Source organism: Olea europaea, unplaced genomic scaffold, assembly GCF_002742605.1.
Source record: "Olea europaea var. sylvestris unplaced genomic scaffold, O_europaea_v1 scaffold2590, whole genome shotgun sequence".
NCBI classification, from domain to species: Eukaryota; Viridiplantae; Streptophyta; class Magnoliopsida; order Lamiales; family Oleaceae; genus Olea; species Olea europaea.
The window spans coordinates 60913-80196 of record NW_019244207.1 but is presented as its reverse complement, the minus strand read 5'-3'; the positions used below and the strand labels follow the sequence as shown (position 1 = coordinate 80196).

Below are 19284 nucleotides of genomic sequence, written 5' to 3'. Positions count from 1 at the left end.
TCACGATGTACTGAGGACGGGATGATGGAACCCTAAAAATTGGGGTTCAACCTAAAATTAAGAAAGACGGATAGGAAAATAAATATATTAATTTGTGCTTTTCATGAAGTCAAATTGTCAGATGCTGAATTGCCAGGTGGAATTGGCGGTCATGACGTTAAGCCGTTTCGTCCATGCCGTGCCCAACTTGCTCTCTTCTGGAAAGTTGGTGGAGACACAGCCAGATTAAAAAAAAAATGATGCGACACGAACATAAATTTTTTTATCGAATTTTTTACTTATTACTTACAACAGGGGTGGGAGACCACGGGCCAACATTTTTAAATTCATGTGAGGCTCACCATACATTGTGAGAGAGGGGACACTATTCGATACCTTGCATTATGTACAAATGAAATTTTCCTCAATTTGGCAAACTAAAATGGCCAAAATAAAATAAAATAAAATAAAGAAAGAAATGAAAAATAAGAAAATTTACAACTATGTTATCTCGAAAACTTTTTAAGTTACGAAATGACATAAAGCTAAAAATTTCATCTTAAAATAATTAAGAAATTAAAAGGCATTATTTGATATTTTTTAATTTCTGTTTGTTGAATAGAATTTACTAATTAGAAGATGATAATATTTGTCCATGTGACAACGTTGAAGAAAAAATGAATTGACCCCTATTTGATCCCATTATCCAAATATTCGTTTTCAATTATCTATTTTTACAATAAAATATTTTGAATGTTATCTCAATTTTTTCAATCACACTTTCTCATTTTCAACCAAAAATGGGGAGGAAACATATATTTTCTCAATATATTCAATGTGCTGGTAACTCATTAAAATTAATTCCTTATTCATTTCAAGATGAAGTTCATGGGAAAATTAATGATTTGGACCAAGAAAATAATAATTGTTAGAGATTTGATTGCTGCACGTGGTATTTGTAGGGAAATTGGCACAAAACGCCCATACCTTTCAAGTTTATTGTGGAAAACGTTCTTACCTTTCATTTTTTCGCATTTTCACCCCCTACTTTCTAGCTTTCTTTGTTCTGAATGTCATTTTCATTCATTTTTGACAATTTTTTTTACCCTCTTATACAAATAAAACAAAAAGAAGGAAAATAAAAAATAGAGAACTAATTGTAACCACGGTCCCAAGTTTTAAAAAAATTACAAAAGGGTTACCAACCTGTTCAAGTCTGTGCAAAACCAGCAATATGAAAATCACCAACAATGGACAAAACCACCAAACGAAGAACAAACTTCAATGGAGGAACGCCAAGACCACCAAGTTGAGTTCAAATTAAAGACAACATCCAAAATCAGCCTTGAACTTGGACAAAATTGCAATCGAAGAATAGGGATCTATGTTATGGCCGAACCGAACCAAAAAAATCCCAGCAAATTTGAACTTATGAAGCTCCAACAAGGAAAAACAAGTTGTTGGCCAAATAGGAAACTCCAAAGATAAAGCTGTAATCTAGCCAAACAAATGAACTAGAAACCCAAAGGAGCTCAAGTCTACCTTTCCTTGGAGGTGCAATTGAACCAGGCCATATTGGGGCGGAGTATGTCGAAGCCGAGTGTTCAGCGACGACAAGAAGCACCGCAAGTTGTGGCGAAGCCAATGTGAAAGTGGCTACGTGGTTGCAATTAGTTCTCTATTTTCTCTTTTCTTTTTTCTTTTTGTTTTATTTGTATAGGAGGATAAAATTGTCAAAATTTGATAAAAAGGGCGTTCAATGCAAAGAAAGATGAAAGGTAGGGGTGAAAATGCTAAAAAATGAAAGGCATGAACGTTTTCCACAAGAAATTTAAAAGCTAGAGACGTTTTGTGCCATTTAAAAAAAAAAAACCATCTTTTAAGTGAACCAGGAGAAAAAAAATGTCACGTTTGTAAAATAATTAGAGTTCAAAAAGTTCTTTAACCCTTGTTTGATGCTATTTTTTGTAAAATACATTTTTCTCTCTTCTTTTCAACCACATTCTTCAATAAAACAATATTACATGTAAAACTAAAACATTTCCTTATTTCTTAATTACACATTTTTCATCAATCAACTATTTCAAAATGCATTTTTACCCTGAAAATGGGAAACAAACAGGCTCTTTATACCACTTAAATGGAAACTCCATCTAGCTGAAGGTAAGAAAAAGTAGACATTTTGATAAGATTGTCTAGATATACCCTTGTTTGATCATCATTATTTTCAAAATATATTTTTCTTTCTTTTATTTTTAACTACACATTTTACAGTAAAATAATATTACACACAAATCCAAACTTTTCCACTTTTTTAACCATACATTCTGCATCAAATCACTATTTCAAAATTTGTTTTTGGAAAAAAAAAAAAAGGGAAAAAGAAGGGAGGAGGATCAAACAGGATGGACTAGCATATATGGCAGCTTAAGAAATATTTTGATCTATTAACGTATATATGGCAGCTTAAGAAATATTTTGATCTATTAACGTATATATGGCAGCTTAAGAAATATTTTGATCTATTAACGTATATATGGCAGCTTAAGAAATATTTTGATCTATTAACGTATATATGGCAGCTTAAGAAATATTTTGATCTATTAACGTATATATGGCAGCTTAAGAAATATTTTGATCTATTAACGTATATATGGCAGCTTAAGAAATATTTTGATCTATTAACGTACATTTATAAAGTTTAGAGACTTAAGCGATTATTAGGAAAACTGATCCATTAATTGAGAAAATATTATAGAGTGCAAATAATAACATTTAAAGATCATGTATTTCGTGTACTTTTTTTGTGAAAAGTTGAGTTTAGGTAATTCAACAAATTTTAGAAAGTTTAAGGACTAAAATTAAAATTATGACAGAGTTTCAAGAATCATAATTTGAAGTCCTAAGAATTATTTAAGGATGTCTTATAATAAGAGTAATGAATTTTACAAGCTTAAACTTGAGATTTGATCCTATATATGAGAACGCGACGAGTTAAGATTATTTAGTCATGAGAACGATCGTTAGATGCAAACCATTTGCTTGTGTACCTTTTGATAAACTTGGGATGTTGAGGGACCAAGTAAAGATAAGTAAGGTCAATATCTTAATTTATTTGGATCAAATTAATTAATTATTAAAGAAGCAAGAAATATTCTATTAATATTGAGCTCAATTCGAAGTTCGAATTAAATGAAGCATTGAACTCAATAAAAAAAAAATTATTTTTAATAAGTCAAACTCAAGCTATAGCCCACAAAAAACCTAGGTTTAAATAAAATATTAAAGAATTCTTGAGCTTTTCTTCTTCAATTTTCGGCCAATTATATGTTAGCTTGCTCGAGGTGTGATGATAGACTTCCAAGTCCTACTTGGCTACTTGGGCTCTATTTGTAAAATCCATTAGAACTTTGACGCATGCATTCTCTCTCTCTCGTCTATGACATTACTGATTACACAAACAAATATATGCATAAAACACATTGGTTTTGCAATCAAGAAATTTGATTTTTGTTTTCCAAAATTCAGATTTAAGCGCTAAGTGCTATATGTGAATTTTTCACATCACTCTAAATTTTGTTATTATACATGAATTAATTACTTAAGTTCAATGCTCTTTCGGAAGAAATCATAAGATGGTTTCTTGCTTATATGATTTTTAGATTATAGTTTGACCGTCACGTTATTTTGTAACACTTGTTTGAGTGATCATTTTTAATAGTATGATAATTCTAAATTTATGTTGGTAAGATACATTTGCATAGATGGATTCACATTGGAGTAGTAAGTATTTTATTAGGTATAATTTGTTAAACTCATCTCTTATCTTTAACAAATGTCGGCTGGCAATTAATGCACTGGATGGCGGTGGATGAATTGATATGCCATTATATCACTAATTTTTTAAAAATAATTACCTTAAATAGTAATGTTAGGTTTCCTTAAGTTATATTTAATTTGGTGGACACATTATTTCACTTTCTTAAGTCAAACATCATTTGAGGGATTCTATTTTTATATGTTGCAACAATATGAGTTTTATGTTGCTTGTAAAAATTTCATAAATTTTTAAGGACATTTGCCAGGTCAACTCATTGTGCGATCGGGAAAAACAATATCAACTCGTAGAAATTTTCTCAAGATCTTTCTAAAATCATTTTTTCATAATTTTCCTAGTCTATATAGACAGTTTTTATGTTCTATTATTATTTATTAAGTACGTCAAACTTTAAAACAATTATTTAATTGGACGTCAAGAAACTTATTCTTATTAAAGCATCGAATTGTTAGGTATCAAAAAGTTACAGCAAGTCACAAAATTAAGGTCCTGTTTGAGCCCCATTAATTTGAGAAGAAATGTATTATGCAATAGTAATTAATGGAGAATACGTGGTTAAAAAAGAAAAAAATTAATTTACATGTAATATTATTTTAATGAATAATATGTGATTAAAAATAAGTACAGTAGAAAAATAATAAGAGAAGAATGTAAATGATGATAAACAGGAGCTTAAGTTTCCTCTTTCCTTTTCCCTCACATTTCTCTCTCTCTCTCTCTCACATGTTTATTACATATTCGCCCTTGTATTAAATCTCTTTTTGGCCTCAATTTTTTTAAATTAATTTTCTTTTAAATTTATTTTCAACCACATATTTTATGTGACTTAGAGTTTTTATCAACTTTTTATCTCTATATTTCATCTCCTTCTTTTTAATCAAAATCTATTGAATTTAATTTCTAGCCAAACCAAACAGGATTTAAACAATTCTCTGTGTGTGAATTTTTTAAGAATAAATTTGAAGTTTGAGCTATAGACACAACTATTAGATAGAGCGAGTCACATAATTTAAGCTTTCTTTCTCTCTTTTTTTTTCTCAGGTTTCTTATTTACTCTCTCTTGTATTAACATTAATGATGAAATTTGAGTGACACAACTTATTGACTTATGAAATTCGGACTTGACGCCCCTCGGGGTCCTTCTTCACTGGTAAATGACGGGTTCTCTCAAAACTGACAGATCAGAGGTCGTGGGTTTGATTTTTGGGACTCTTGGAAGGCAAGGCACATACTGGAAGGCAAAATTTATCCTGAAAGGCAGGAGTATCTTGGAAGGCAAGGCACAACATGGGTTGGCTCGCTAGGAACTTTGGCAGTTCAGTTGAAGAGGTGCTCGGATCCTAGTCAGTTGGAGGCACATCCCGCGGTTTAACTGGTCTGTGTGAAGAGGGGTTGGATCACAGACCCAGGGAATAGTCGTCGAAGGCAGACACTTTGAAAAAAATAAAATAAAAATTCGGACTTGACAGTCTAATCACTAGACATCCGTGTCATGTAGACTACGACTCTTTCAATTAACTAATTATGTATATTGCAAATCATAAAAATGCATTGAAAATGCTTTAAGAACATGTTATTTAGATCCATAATTCATTTGATTGCAAACTGTTGTTCTTTTTTTTTTTTTCTTTTTCTTTTTTTTAAAGGCCAAGCTTATTTTAGTTTTGTATTGGTAGCTAATTTTAAAATTACTATGTTTAAATGTAAATTCCCCATATTTAATTAATTATTGTATTTAATTAAAAAAAAGATCCATTAAGTACCACTAAACAACCGTGATACATCACATGTATTCAAAAAATTTAATTTAATTCTTAAAATCCAACAAATATTTATCCATCAATTAATTTGTACATCATATCACTATTGCTTAGCAGTTTAGGGCTTGCCCTAGGAACGAGCTACCAAGGCAAGGGTCTATGGCCTCAAAATTCTAATGTCCCTCAAATTTGGACAAAATTAGAGTTGGATGGAAACTCTAGCTAGCAAATTATTTATATTGATTAGTATATCTTTTGTAAAATAATTGTATTTTAGATTGAATGAGGTTAGCTGGTGTTCAATACCCATTTACTTAAAATTACTGATGTTAAAACTATAGATTCAACTAGGACGTGATTTATTTTATTAGATCTATAATTTGAGAAAATCTAATTTTTACATATGTTTGATATTTGGTTTTGTGACTTAAGAAAATTGCTCCACGTCTGATTTTCATTAATAACATAAAAGTACTACTCAAACTCTGTGTGATGGGGCATACATACTAAACTGTACAAAACTCAACATTTTCAAAACTTGATTTGATTTGTTTAATTACTAGTTTTGCATCTCAAAACGTGATAAGATGAAATATGATGTTAGCCTAATCTTCTCAAGTTGTCAGTGATAATTTATTTCACAATTCTATCTTTTAGAATGTATAAAGTTTTCATTAAAATAAAGATGTATATTTTTATTTATATATTGCTATACGTGTGAAAAAAATGAAATTATAAGGCCTCATGATAATTAGTTGTTTAGATCCTCAAAATTCTCAGGGTCGACCCTGCTTAGTGTGTATGAAATGGACGTTAGATCTTCTTATATGCACGTGTGCAATCAGATGAAGGTAGAATTAACTTTTTATGAGATTAGGAAAAAAAATTATCACCCAATATCAAAGGAGAATGATGTTATGGGAAAACTTCGGGGAAATATAACCGTATTAGAGTAGAAGGGTTAAAATTAACTCTATACGAACATTTTTAAAATACTCTCTAAATACAAATTACACTCTATTTTAAATAATTAATGTTTAATAATAAGCACCTAAAAGAGTATTTTGACTTTTCAGAATTGAATAGTTGAATTCACAAAGTCAAATTTGAATAGTTAAATGAACTTTCTATTCTTTAAAAAGTTACATATGTAAAATAAATGATGAGAATAAATCAAGAAATACTTCGCAAAAAGAAAAATGAAGAACCAAAATAAATAGCATTGTTGGAGTGTTAAAAGAATTTATTCATAAAAAACGCTGTCTATTATGCATAACATGCTCTTTACAAATAGAGAATCTATTGGAAATGTTCAAAATTGGATGAATATTTATAGTAATTAGCTCTATTCTTAGGATCGATTTGGCATAATTTCTACTTTTACTTCTATTTCTTCTAGAAGAGCTCATAAGGAAGTTATCTAAGACAACTTGCTCTAAAAGCCATTCTAGCCAAAAAAATACTTTTAAAAAAATTATCCAAAATGTGTTAAACCAATAGCTTCTTAATCTAAAAAAATAATTTTAACTTTTCAAAAGTCTTATCAAACAAACATTTAATAGTTTTGATGAAGAATGTCAATTCGGCTCATCAATTTAGGCCCATGATCGAGACTCATTTTTAGGCGACAGCCTGAGTTAGCCCAATTGGCTTGACTTTCGAATGAACCTTTAATAGTTTTAAGTGGAAATTACACCGCACCCTAATTTAAAAATTCAGAATTCTGAAATGATGTTTCACTGTTAAAAATCAAATGTTTTATTAATTGTTCAATCCTCATTTTCTCTTACTACACTCTCTCTGCCTTCTCTCTTTTTCTGTTCAAAATCGCAGCTCCGTCCAGAAGAAGGTAATCGTTGGCACACTACGATAGCACTGCGCGTCGGCGCATAGGCCGATGCTACCCACAACACCTACGTGCCTTGCACGAAGCTGGTTGCAGCGCCGTGTCACTCCGCTCGTGCAACGGTACAGATCTACTATGCCCACCACACCTGCTAGAAGCAATGACGATTGTGAGCATAGGCCAAGTCATAGGTTGTTGCGCAGGTGTTGATGATGGAGGTAACTAAGCAACAACGCTTTGGTGTTGATGATAGAGGTGATCGAATTCGCCGTGCAACGCCGTGCGTGGGGAATATTCCAGTGCCCAAGCGGCATTCTGGTTCTTTTTTTGCAGCGTCGTGCAGGTGCATGGCGTTGTACATCTAGATCTGAGTGGCACTGCATTTTTATTTTTCATTTTTTTTATGTTGTGGGTGTAAGGATGACTGGATGGTTGTGACGTGGTGGTGGTGGAGGCACCGTTGGTGTTGATGATGGTGGTCGCACCGCGTAGAGTAGAGTTGGTCTGCTGAATGGTGGAGTATGGGTTAGGCTATGTTGGCGACTACAACGATGGTGGTGATAGTGGTTGTGGTGAGTTGCCGGCCGTGTTAGCGGCGATAGCGAAGTAGGGTTAGCGTGGTTGAGATGGTGGTGGTGGTGGTGGTGGTAAGGTAGGGATGTCTAACGGGTCGAGCGGCTTGTCGGCTCTGCCGCTCGGCTCGTCAAAACCCGGCTCGTGGGCGGCTCGAGCTCGTGACGAGCCCGAGCCCGAGCCGAGCAAGGGCTCAATCCCACGAGCCGAACCTGTTCGACTCGTCGACCCACGAGCCGAGCTCATAAAAAAATATTAAATTTTTTTAAAAAAATGTCCAAAATGTGCAAAATTACAAAAATTAAAAAATAAAAAAATCACGAGTTCACGAGCCACTCGTGAGCTCGGCTTGGCCCGCGAGCTAGTGGCTCGTGAGCTCACAAGCTCACCCCCGAGCAACGAGCCGAGCTCGTGGGTTAAAGGGCCGCTCGGCTCATTGCCATCACTATGGTGAGGTAGTACTATATAGTGTTTGTAACCAATGAATTGGTTAATTTGTGACCGATAAAATATATAATTTGTGACCAATAAATAATATGTGAATTAAAAAAATGTGGGGTTGTGACTAAATTTATAATCGTAACTTACAATTTGTTAAAATGTAACTAATTAAATTGATAATTTGTGACCGTGAAATACATTGTGACTTATAAAATTTGTGACTCGTGATCGAAAGATAATATGTGACTTATTATTTAAATAAATTGTGACCTATAAAATTTGTGATTTGTGATCGAAAAATAATGTTTGACCAATTAATTTGAGAATTTGTGACCTATAATCAAGCAACTGTGATAAAAAATTATGTAATATTGTGATCAAAATATATTATATTATCAATCATAAATAAATTTTAATAAATATCTGGTTTTTGAAATTTGAAACATTTATTCTTAGTTTTAAAATGAATAATACTTAACATCTTAGTTATGAATTTTCCCCTAATTTTAAATAAGGATGTCAATTCGGCTCGTTGACTTGGACAACCCGTGATCGAGACTCATTTTCAGGCTAGTCTAGCCACATGGGCCCTGAAGCAGGTAATTGTAGGCTTACTGCCTGCTTTTGCAAATATAGCTGTAAAAGCAATTGTATCACCACAAACTAAAAATATATATATATATATATATATATATATATGCTGGCTCAATTTTTTGCATAGCCGAGTCGATTTTTGCTCGGGCAGCACCCGATTCTCTAGCTTCGACTAACATGTTGACTCGATCCAACTCGTTTACCTTCCTAGTTTGAACTAAGAAATGAAAGTAAAAAGTAGGATTGGGCCTAGTTTTCCTCTAAGAAGGGGATCTATGGATAGCCCAATTATGTCTTTTTGGAGTAATCCATGAGTGCATATCCAACTATAAATAGCCTAGTGAGATCCTTTAGGTGTAACTATGAGCAAGGCCAGTATTAAAAAGCAATAGAAAATGAGAAGTGGCTATGCGTTTTCACTTTTCCTTACTATTGCACTGAAAATTATTAGCGACAAATTACATATCAGCATAATAATAAGGAAGCATAAGATTCTTGGAGAAAAAAGGGAAAGACTCTCACAATGTTGCTGAAATCAATGGAGAGAAGTTGAGGGGGTATTGGAGCTCTAACGACAATATGTTTAAACCAACATGATTATCTAGCAGGTCCTAAAAATCAGAGCAATATGAAGATTTATCAGTTTCGGCTAATATGGAAGATCCTAATGTAAAGGTGTAAAAAAAAAAAAAAAAAGTAAATCCAAAATATGAGGACCATTTGTACCAGATTTTATGGGATTCATTTTTCTGTATTATTAGCTTAAATACGCCTATTGTAATGTCTAATGGTTCAAGTTGCCAATTATTGAATAACAGACATATCAATTTAAGCTATCGTCTTCCTCCTTTTTATCTAAAATTGGGGACCAATTTGCTTTGAAGGAGAGGTAGAAAGGAGCAATCGCAATTTCATCTTGTGCTGCTGTGATTTTCGATCTTCTACTTCATCAAACTTTCATAGTAGTTGCCATTATCAGTTACAAGGAAAGGGGCCGATCCACTCCTAAGATTCTGTGCAGCCTTGTCACTATTCTCTTCTTCTAACTCCTTGGAGAATTTTTTTTTTTTTCACAAACTTCTTGTTTCTTGATGGTAATCTTCCTTACACAAAGGGATTTTCTTTACAATACTTCTCTTGAATTTTGATGTGGTTGTTTATATCAGGTTTTCTTGTGGGCTTTGTAATTGGCTGCGTCTCAATTAATTGATGAAAGAATTATGTTATCTAGTACTAATAGTGTTGAACGTTAATTTATGCGTCATCAAATCATAGGTTTTGTTAAATAGGCACAATTCTTTATATTTAATTGAACTTTTAACTTAATGCCATTAATATTGCATTATCCTTGACGAAATGGCCAGGACCAAAATCCAGTGGGAGCAACTGCCCTGACTAGACCCAGGTAGCTCTGCGCTTTATTTGAATGGCAAAGAATATTTGTTTTAAGAGACCACCTGCTTTGCCTCCGAACTTCTCATTTCACAAACATAATTCCCTCCAAGCCATTTTCCCTTTTTAAAACTCTTTATGTTGTAACATGAAAATAAAATAAGTTTTAACTTTGAAAATTAAAAACTTTTAATTTTTGGGTTTTGATTTAATTCCTCAATTTTATTAACATAAAATTAAAATATCATAATATTTGTAACTCATAATTTTGGATTAATTGTGGGGGTTGAAATTTGTCCATATAAAAGAGTGTGGTTTTCATTGAAATGGGTACTTTGATTCTTGATCGCAAAAGTTATTTCTTTCGATCTTTATTTTTTTTTACCCATGTTAGATATTGGTATGTACCTCGATTTTGTTCTTTCACCGACAATTAAAATAAGCATGAAAGTTAAAACTTTTATAAATAAGGATATACCCAATGTATCATAACCCATTTCCCATGGATAAAGAAAGACGTTTCCATTAGCCCCTCATAGAGTAGTTGAGTTGGTAGAGTAGATGAGCGTGAAGGCCTTTGGTCACGAGTTCAATTCCTCCTACCAATACTTTCTCGTTCGAGCTTGTTGCATAGGGTTTGTCTAGTGTAATTTACCTAATTGGTGTAGTTTGCAGGCTATTATATCAACTCGAAAATTTACCCAGCACACACCCAAAGAATAGCGGTTGCGGGTTCCCCCATCATATATATATATATATATTAAAAAAAAAAAAGGGAAAAACGTTTCTACTTCAGAAACCAAAATATTTGCATGCATTTTTTTTCCCTAGAGGTGGAATGGGCTAGAAATTAAATTCTAGTAAACCTCTGTGTAGTTAATACAACAATCTCTTCATAGTGCGCCTGGTAATGTGTTGTTTAACCTTCTCTTTATTGCTTATAAATATATTGCATTAATTTGGAATTTTTAATTCATTAATTTGGAGAAGTACCTATTTTTCAAGTCAGTTGTTAATGACTGTGGGGGTAGGCCTAATGTCCTCGTAATTAAAAGCACCAAGATCCCAAATAGTTGGCATTTTGTAAACTCTATCGATAAATTTCCTATGCTCAGCTAAATTATATTTTTAATAGATTTGCATATATCTCTTTCTTCCTGGTATTAAGACAAGTAGTTTCAAATATGTTCATCGTCCTTCCCTTAAGGTTAGGGGTAGGAGATCAAAACTTACCGAAGTGGAACAATACCCGCTACAATTGCAGGCTTACAAGTGAAACCAAAGATATGAGGTACACAAATGAATTAATCTTAAAAAATATCTGCAGTTGTTGCTTGGGAGCCATCACTTGATGAGGCCTTCATGGAAGATGAATTTAGTGCAGAAACTTTGGACACGATAGAATGATCATCCTTGGTTTTACCCCATAGCACTAGGTACAGCCTAACCACTATAACAAATCCTCCTACAACCCTGCAATGCCCATGTATAGAATCAAGAAAAAGAAATAATACAACGAGTGAAACAGTAGTATTGAGACAGAGACAAGAAAATTTACTTTCCCAATTCCAATTGCTCTGCTAAAATGAAACTGCTCATACCGGCAACAATCAACATGGTTAGAGGATTAAATGATGTTAAAAACACTGGTCCTTTTTCTTGTAATATATATCCTGAAATATAATAACCAAGTCCTGAACAAAGGATTTCCTGCACAGAACCATGTGTACAAGTTAGGCTCTCCCATATAGATTAAGCCCTGTTTAGTTTAGCTAAAACTCAATTTTTTATTAGATTATGATTAAAGTTGATAAAACGTGTATTTGAAAAGTTGATTAAAAAAATTGTGTTCCATGAAATGTGTATTTGAAATGAGTTTAGAAAATATTCAAAGATTCATAAATCAAATATCTTACTCCGTAGACACAAGCTAATAGTTTAATATCCCAATGTATCGACCAAACTGCAAAATTAATGCCCTTCTCGAACACAACAGATGCTATAAAGCCTTCGATACCCATCACGGCACTTATCATAGCCGTGAGGGAGAGTGAAGCTATGTATGACTCCAATGTTTTTGCCTGCATCCATAAAAATTTTTATTAGTTAAAACTTTCCTGTTTTCTTAGTTTAATTTTGTTTTAATTTTTCTTCAAGTGTCATGTTGGTGCCATCTTTGGAATTATCGGGGCAAAAAGTAGACGAAGTTGGAGAAAATTTCGTTGGACTCTAAGTCGAAGAAACAAGTCGGAGCAACGGCAACAAACCTATGTAGAAGATAAATCAAATATGTTTCACAAGAGAATAACTCCGCAGAGGATTCTTACACATTGGCAGACGATGTTTGCCCCCACTTCAGGGATGCACACACCTAAGCAAAAATGACTCCAGGATAAAAACAAAATATCCTTATAGGATGTAAGTAGTATTTGCATATTTTTCACATATGAAACCAAGAATTTTACTTGCAGATTGTTAAGCAACTTGTCTCAAGAGTTATGATCCTTTACAAGAGTCAAAACTTTGTGTATTTAAAGTTAAATAATCGAATTGGAATGAAAAGACACAACAATCATACAAAACATGAACATGTAGAGTCGGGGGTTCCTGTCTACAAGCATGAGGTGGGCACCCTGGGGGCCTAGTGCATTTGCCCAGTTACTTGGGCTAGCCTCCCAGAAGCCTAACCTGTCCCCGGATGATTCCTAAATGTTTATTTGACTCGTGAAAGTTATTTAGCCCCTTTGATGGCTAAAGAGAAATTAGGGTAAATTGATGTTCTGAATAATGAGTTTTAAGGGAATGCGTAGTTAAAAAATAGAGAAAAATTTTGGGTTAATATTGTGCAGAAAATTGGAACCGGATTAATCCAATAACAATTTATTGAAGAAAATAATATATTATAGGCACAATATAAAATAAAGATCACAAAAACATGGGATTAATGTAATTTGCAGAGAATTGAGTTTTTATTATAATATGGAGAAAGACTACAAATATTTTGTATTTATAATGTTTCTAAATTCTAACGAGCTCAAACACCCATAATTAAATTGTAGAGAATAACCAAATATATATAGAGAACAAACAGGGGACGTCTATTCCCTAATAGTAGAGTTATAGATGGAAAAACATGTTCAAAACGCAACGAAACGCGAAACTAGTCTGGGATGGATAACTATGTCACTCGAGCGTCAAGCGGGTGCTAAGTCTCTATTGAAATTTTGACGACGTCGATTGGGACACATATGAAAATTGTAAGCTTTATTAAGAATCAAAGTCTCGTCAAGTTTTGAGTTGTAGTCAAACATAAGTAAAAGTTCTTTACTACTATTAGGATTTTTTGCAATACTTGCTTCCCCTAAAATTTCTAATTACTGATATATAGTCAATTTTGCTTTATTCTGCAACATGTAACAATCATTTATCAATTGCCCCTTTTTTCTTGCAATAATTACAGATTTTAAGGTTAGATTTTGACTTGCCCCTTGTACAACCACTATCAATAATGAGGTTATCTCCATGAACCTCAGATGCGACAAGATTCTTCATCTTTTTCGTTGAATATAGAGCATCATAGACTTTTTTTTATGGTGAGAGTATCATGACTATGTAAAATCGTGTCTCAAAAGACATGTATAAAGCGGGCAATGAACACAGTAAAAAATCAATTTCAAATCTTTATCATCATGTTTGACCTCTAAGGTCTCAAATCAGTGACGATTTCCTTAAAAGTAATTAGGTGATCCTCAAGAGATGTACCTTCTATCATAATATAGACGTTGCTTCAGATGTAATTTGTTAGTGAGACTCTTCGTCATGCATAATTGCTCTAATTTTGACCATAATGCAGTGATTGACTTCTTTTTCAAAATGTCTTGAAGAATATTATGTGAAAGATGAAAATATATTTGAGATAGGGCATTTTGACCCTTCTGTTGTTTCTCTTTCGAAATCCAAGTTGTAGGCTTCTTGTTAAGACCCAACAACACGTTGTCCAAATCCATCTAAGCGAACACTGCTCGCATTTTTACCCGCCACAAAAAGAATCTCGTATTGCAATCTAATAGCGGAATATCATACTTCATAGTTCATAGTTGCTATCACGAAAGATCAAGTTGAGCTCTTAACTTGATCACCTCAATCTTTCCAAGAATTACAAAACAAAATGCTCTGAAACCAATTTGTTGTGTGAAAAATTGGAATCGGATCAATCCAATTCCAATTGTTGGAGAAAATACGATATAATAGTCATAATATGAAATAAAGATCACAAAAACACAAGAATAATGTAATTTGTAGAGAATGGAGATTTTATTATAATACGGAAAAAGAATACAAAATTTTTGTGTTTACAATGTTTCTAAATTCTAATGAGGTTAAACAACATTAACTATATCGTAGAGAAGAGTTAAATATATGTAGGGAACAAATAGAGGATGTCCAAATTCCAACAGTAGAGTATATATGGAAAGGAATGTTCAAAACTCATCGAAATGTGAAACGGGCCTGGGTTGAATAACTATGCCGCTCGAGCGCCAGGCGAGTGACAGCTTCGTCGCTCGGGCACCACTCGTGCACTAAATCTCTGTTGAAATTTTGACGACGCAGCTCGAGCGCCAAGCTAGTGACTACCTTTCTCCTTGGCCCATAATTTGATCTCTTAAGCCCAACACAAATTTTAACTTTTAATCGGGCTTCCAACTAGAACTTCAACTAAAATTTGAAAAGTAAACTTCGAATATGATTCCAAATAACATTTCAAATATGACCTTATTTCTAACCGTTTACATATAAAATATTTTATTGTGTTAAAATATATGATTACAAATGAATATGAAAAATAAAGAGTTTTAATTTAAAGAGAGTTAAACATGGGTTTAATGGTGTTCCGAAGTAACAATATTTGAATTTTTCCTACAATTTTGCTATTTGTACATGACACCCCCTCATAAGAGGCGGGCTCCACACGTAATAATAGCATCATTCTTTTTTCTAATATGCCACCGTGGGTTGGAATTAAAATGATTATAAATGATTGTTGACTGAATGTATCCTAGAAGTCTATTTTTGTGCGGGATAGTAGCAATTGAATAATGCTACTTACACATAACCACATTATATAATAATTTACATATAGATGAAATGTCAAGAAGGGATTGATAAATTTTGTTTTTTTTTTAATTTTGTTAAAGAAATTTTAATTTAATTATATCTCACCACATTATGTGTATGTAACTATTATGTACATATACCGCAACCAATAATAATTTGCAGATAAATGTCAAATGAGGAGGGATTAGAGAAAGATTAGAGTGAGACAATTCAACAATTGCAACTTTCCTTCCAATCAACGTAAGTTAAGTATTACCACAAAAGTTCCCACGCACACCAATTCATACATATAGAATCGAAGTTGTATAACGTGCTCAAAGTTGGTCATATTTGGGCTTTGCTTTAAGAACATCAAATTTTTATTGTCAAACGACCACGGCTCGATGAATTGGAGAAATAAACTTTAGCCTACTTGTATTCTGCATTCAGCTTCACTAATTATTCATAATTAAAATATTAATTTAACCATTATTAATAGAATTAAGATTTTTTTATGTTTCCGTCTAAGATCTGTTGGTATCTTACGTCTTTTTAAATTTTTTTAGTATTGTTTTGTCGAGTACAAAATTCGTACCCATTTGATTAGCTTCTTCAAAACTACAACAGTGGTTATCATCTAAATTAAGTCCCCGTTTGATTCTCATTCCACAAAAATGAAAAATATGATCGCTATCAATTACATCAAGCTACCATATTTGACTCTCTATTTCTTGTGTGGATCCCATAAAGGAACGCGTATTGTCTATATTATATATATGACGACCGTTCTACCGAAATTTGACAAGGAAAATGAGATAGTTCTGCTGATAGGAAGTTTTTATAATTTTTAGAAAACAAAGGTAGCATTGTCAGGAAATTAATGTCAATATCACAAGCATGAAACATTGACGAAACATTTGACACATCGGACTAGACTAAAAGTATATAAATTAGCATGTAAATATAATGGATAATAATAGATAATTAATACTATGGTATTTTAAGGTGAATAATGTTCTTTAGTTTTTCATTTAAAACATAGTTATTTGCTCTATCAACCATATTACATAATAAGAAGGTTAAAGTGGGCCCCCGGGGCACTTCTCCACTGGCAAAGGACGGGCTCTTTCAATGTTGGCAGATCAGAGGTCGTGAGTTCGATTCATGGGACTCTTGGAAGGCAATGATTTATTCTTGGAAGGCAAGAGAAATTTTGGAAGGCAAGGTGCAACTTGAATTGGCTTGCTAGGCACTTTGGCAGATCAAGTTGAGGAGGGCTCGGACCCTGGCTAGTTGGAGGTACATCCCGCGATTAACTGGACTGTGTGAAGAAGGGCCGGATCACAGACCCAAGGATTAGTCAAGAATTGGACACCTTGTAAAAAAAAAAAAAAGGAAAAAAAAGGAAAAAAAAAAAGGTTAAAGTGGATTTAAGCCGAACAAGGACGATAAAGTAAATAATATTCTTTTGAGTGAAAAATCAATAAAACTTATTCAACTTAATTCAGCATAATACCATCTATCTAATAATTTTGTGCTAATTTTTATTTCGATCTAATCCGATGTATCGATCATGTCCTCAAAATTTTAGTTCTCTCTTAACAATCGTCTCTTCTACATTGATCTGTTCAGCAATTGAAAAAAGAATTACAATTTTTTTAATTTTTTTTTTCACTAGCTGGCTCGGGCCGGGCCGGGCTCAGTCAGCTTCCTAAAATGGGCTTGGGCTTTTCCTGGGCGGAGCCACGGATCGTTCGAGTCGATGAGCCAAGTTTACATCCCTACCTACAATACCCAGCCCAAACTGGACCAATAAAAGCAACCCGACTGGGCCTGTAGCTATAACATGGGGACTGAATTGACTCGGGCTTTTCCGGGGCCGAGCCACGGGTCGTCCGAGTCGATGAGCCAAATTTACATTCCTATCTACAATACCCCGCCCAGACCGAACTGATAAAAGCAACCCCGACTGGGCCTGTAGCTATAACATGGGGACTGAATTAGTATAGGAATGATCGGCAAAAATCGTCGGGCTATATTAGTATTAAAAAATAAATACATTGAATTTGATATTCTAAAGGCCGACGTCGGGTTGCTGACGGCACGCTCTATCCATTTTCCTTAAATTCCCACATATCTCTCTCTCTCTGAAATATCAATTCAACTTTAAGAAAAATAATATATATTGTAAACAAGCTTAAAAAGGTTGCTCATGATAAAGGTGGCAGCTGAGACAAAAAAGGAAACTCTAAATACATACCTGAATAACGTTAAAACTGGCCGCAAAAAAACAAGCTCCAAAGATCATGAGGGGGCCTCTAAAGGAATTTTGGTGATAATTTGCAGCACTTGTGGGTTTGTGTTTGGTCCATGGCAATCCGATAAGAGGTCCTTTGACGAATGTCATTGCCAAAACTCCACCAACACAGACAAAAGTTCCAATAACCTTTGCCAGGCCGTGTAAGCTTCTAAATTTCACCTTCTCAAGCCTGCAAAAATAGAAGTACACAAATACATGCGTGTATTAATTTTAGCACAGGAAATGAAATACCTAGTTAGGTACAAAGGAAGAAAACTTAAGAACACTTAATACTATTTTAATTCAATCGTTGATCGGACCCGAATCAGGTGAAATGTGTACCTCAACAGTAAAGACAACAGAAAGTTTATGACAGGAAGAAAGTTGTAGATTGTTGTTGCAAAAGTTGCTGTTGTATGCTTCATTCCAGCATAGTACAAGTTTTGATCAAGAACCCTGCAACAAAAAGATATTTTGATGCAGATATATGTATGTGCAATAACATATATACAGAAAATTCATTAGAGGCTTTGAGCTAATCTAGAATCAGTAACCAAAGAGTACTATATCCAATCATACATATTCTCCTTGAATTACCCTAATAAGCCAAGTAGAAAGATCTTGAAGAGGATGGGGAGTGTCATCCTTGGCCTTGTATTCCTGTCAAAATTATTAAATTTTTGGTTTAGAGAGAAATACATGAAGCGCTTGTGTCTGTGTGCGTTGTGGGGAAAGAGACCGACAAACCTTTCGAATGCTAATCCGAAAGGACCAAAGACAACGGCGGCAATCACATTCCTGTAGACAGTAAAGATGTAATGGCTCATTCCCAGGTTTAGAGCATGCTTTGCAATTGTAAATAAACCTGCGAAAACAAAACGTAAGAAAATAGCAGCCATATATGGCTTTGCTTTTTTCAGAAAAATGCTTAAGAAATCCATTTCCAGTTAAAATGGTCTCTGAGTTTAATTTCTCTCTCGAGTCTTATTGTTTCTAGAGGCAATGTGATGAGGACATCCTTATAGTTGGACTTTTATTATTGTTTCAGTATTTTAGTTGGACTTTTATTATTGTTTCAGTTGGACTTTTATTTAAGTTTACGTATTTTAATTAGGACTTAAATAATGGGCTTGGCCCTATATTTCTAGGTTTTTATTATTTAAACCTATCTTGGTTTGTAATTTTTAGTTGATGAATTGATTAAGAATTATAAAATTGGCTTGTGGCCGTTTTCTCTCCTCTTCCCCGCCTCTGTCCTTCTTCTTCTCTTCTCTTCCCCTCCCCCATCCCTTCTTGTTAATTACTGATTTATTAATCTCCCTACATCAAATTGGTATCAGAGCAAACCCTGGAGAGCAATTCACGCACCATCAATACCAAAACCCTTTGCTGCAGACAACATACTAACTTGCAGAACCCAGTTCTCGTTTCAGCAGAATCCAGTTTCACGCCTCCACCTCCCCAACCG

General features: G+C 33.7%; 1 protein-coding gene across 1 annotated transcript; it reads right to left on the bottom strand.

Moving 5' to 3' along the window:
- Positions 1-11581: 11581 nt before the first annotated feature.
- LOC111382948 (WAT1-related protein At2g39510-like) lies at positions 11582-19004 on the bottom strand. Its single transcript, XM_023006994.1, has 7 exons — positions 18564-19004; positions 18414-18476; positions 18159-18272; positions 17778-18006; positions 12340-12504; positions 11982-12133; positions 11582-11896 (listed from the first exon to the last, which is right to left on the bottom strand). The coding sequence occupies exons 1-7, from the start codon at positions 18755-18757 to the stop codon at positions 11734-11736; spliced, it is 1080 nt and encodes a 359-aa protein (XP_022862762.1). The 5' UTR covers positions 18758-19004; the 3' UTR covers positions 11582-11733.
- Between the last annotated feature and the right edge of the window lie 280 nt (positions 19005-19284).

What these genes read in the sequence shown, in the direction of transcription:
- LOC111382948 (XM_023006994.1), bottom strand. Translation starts at nt 18,757, where the DNA reads ATGGATTTCTTAAGCATTTTTCTGAAAAAAGCAAAGCCATATATGGCT. An exon ending in TTTCTACTTGGCTTATTAGG is followed by an intron (nt 18,273 to 18,413) that starts GTAATTCAAGGA and finishes TTTTTGTTGCAG; the next exon opens with GGTTCTTGATCAAAACTTGT. An exon ending in GAGCAATTGGAATTGGGAAA is followed by an intron (nt 11,897 to 11,981) that starts GTAAATTTTCTT and finishes TGGGCATTGCAG; the next exon opens with GGTTGTAGGAGGATTTGTTA.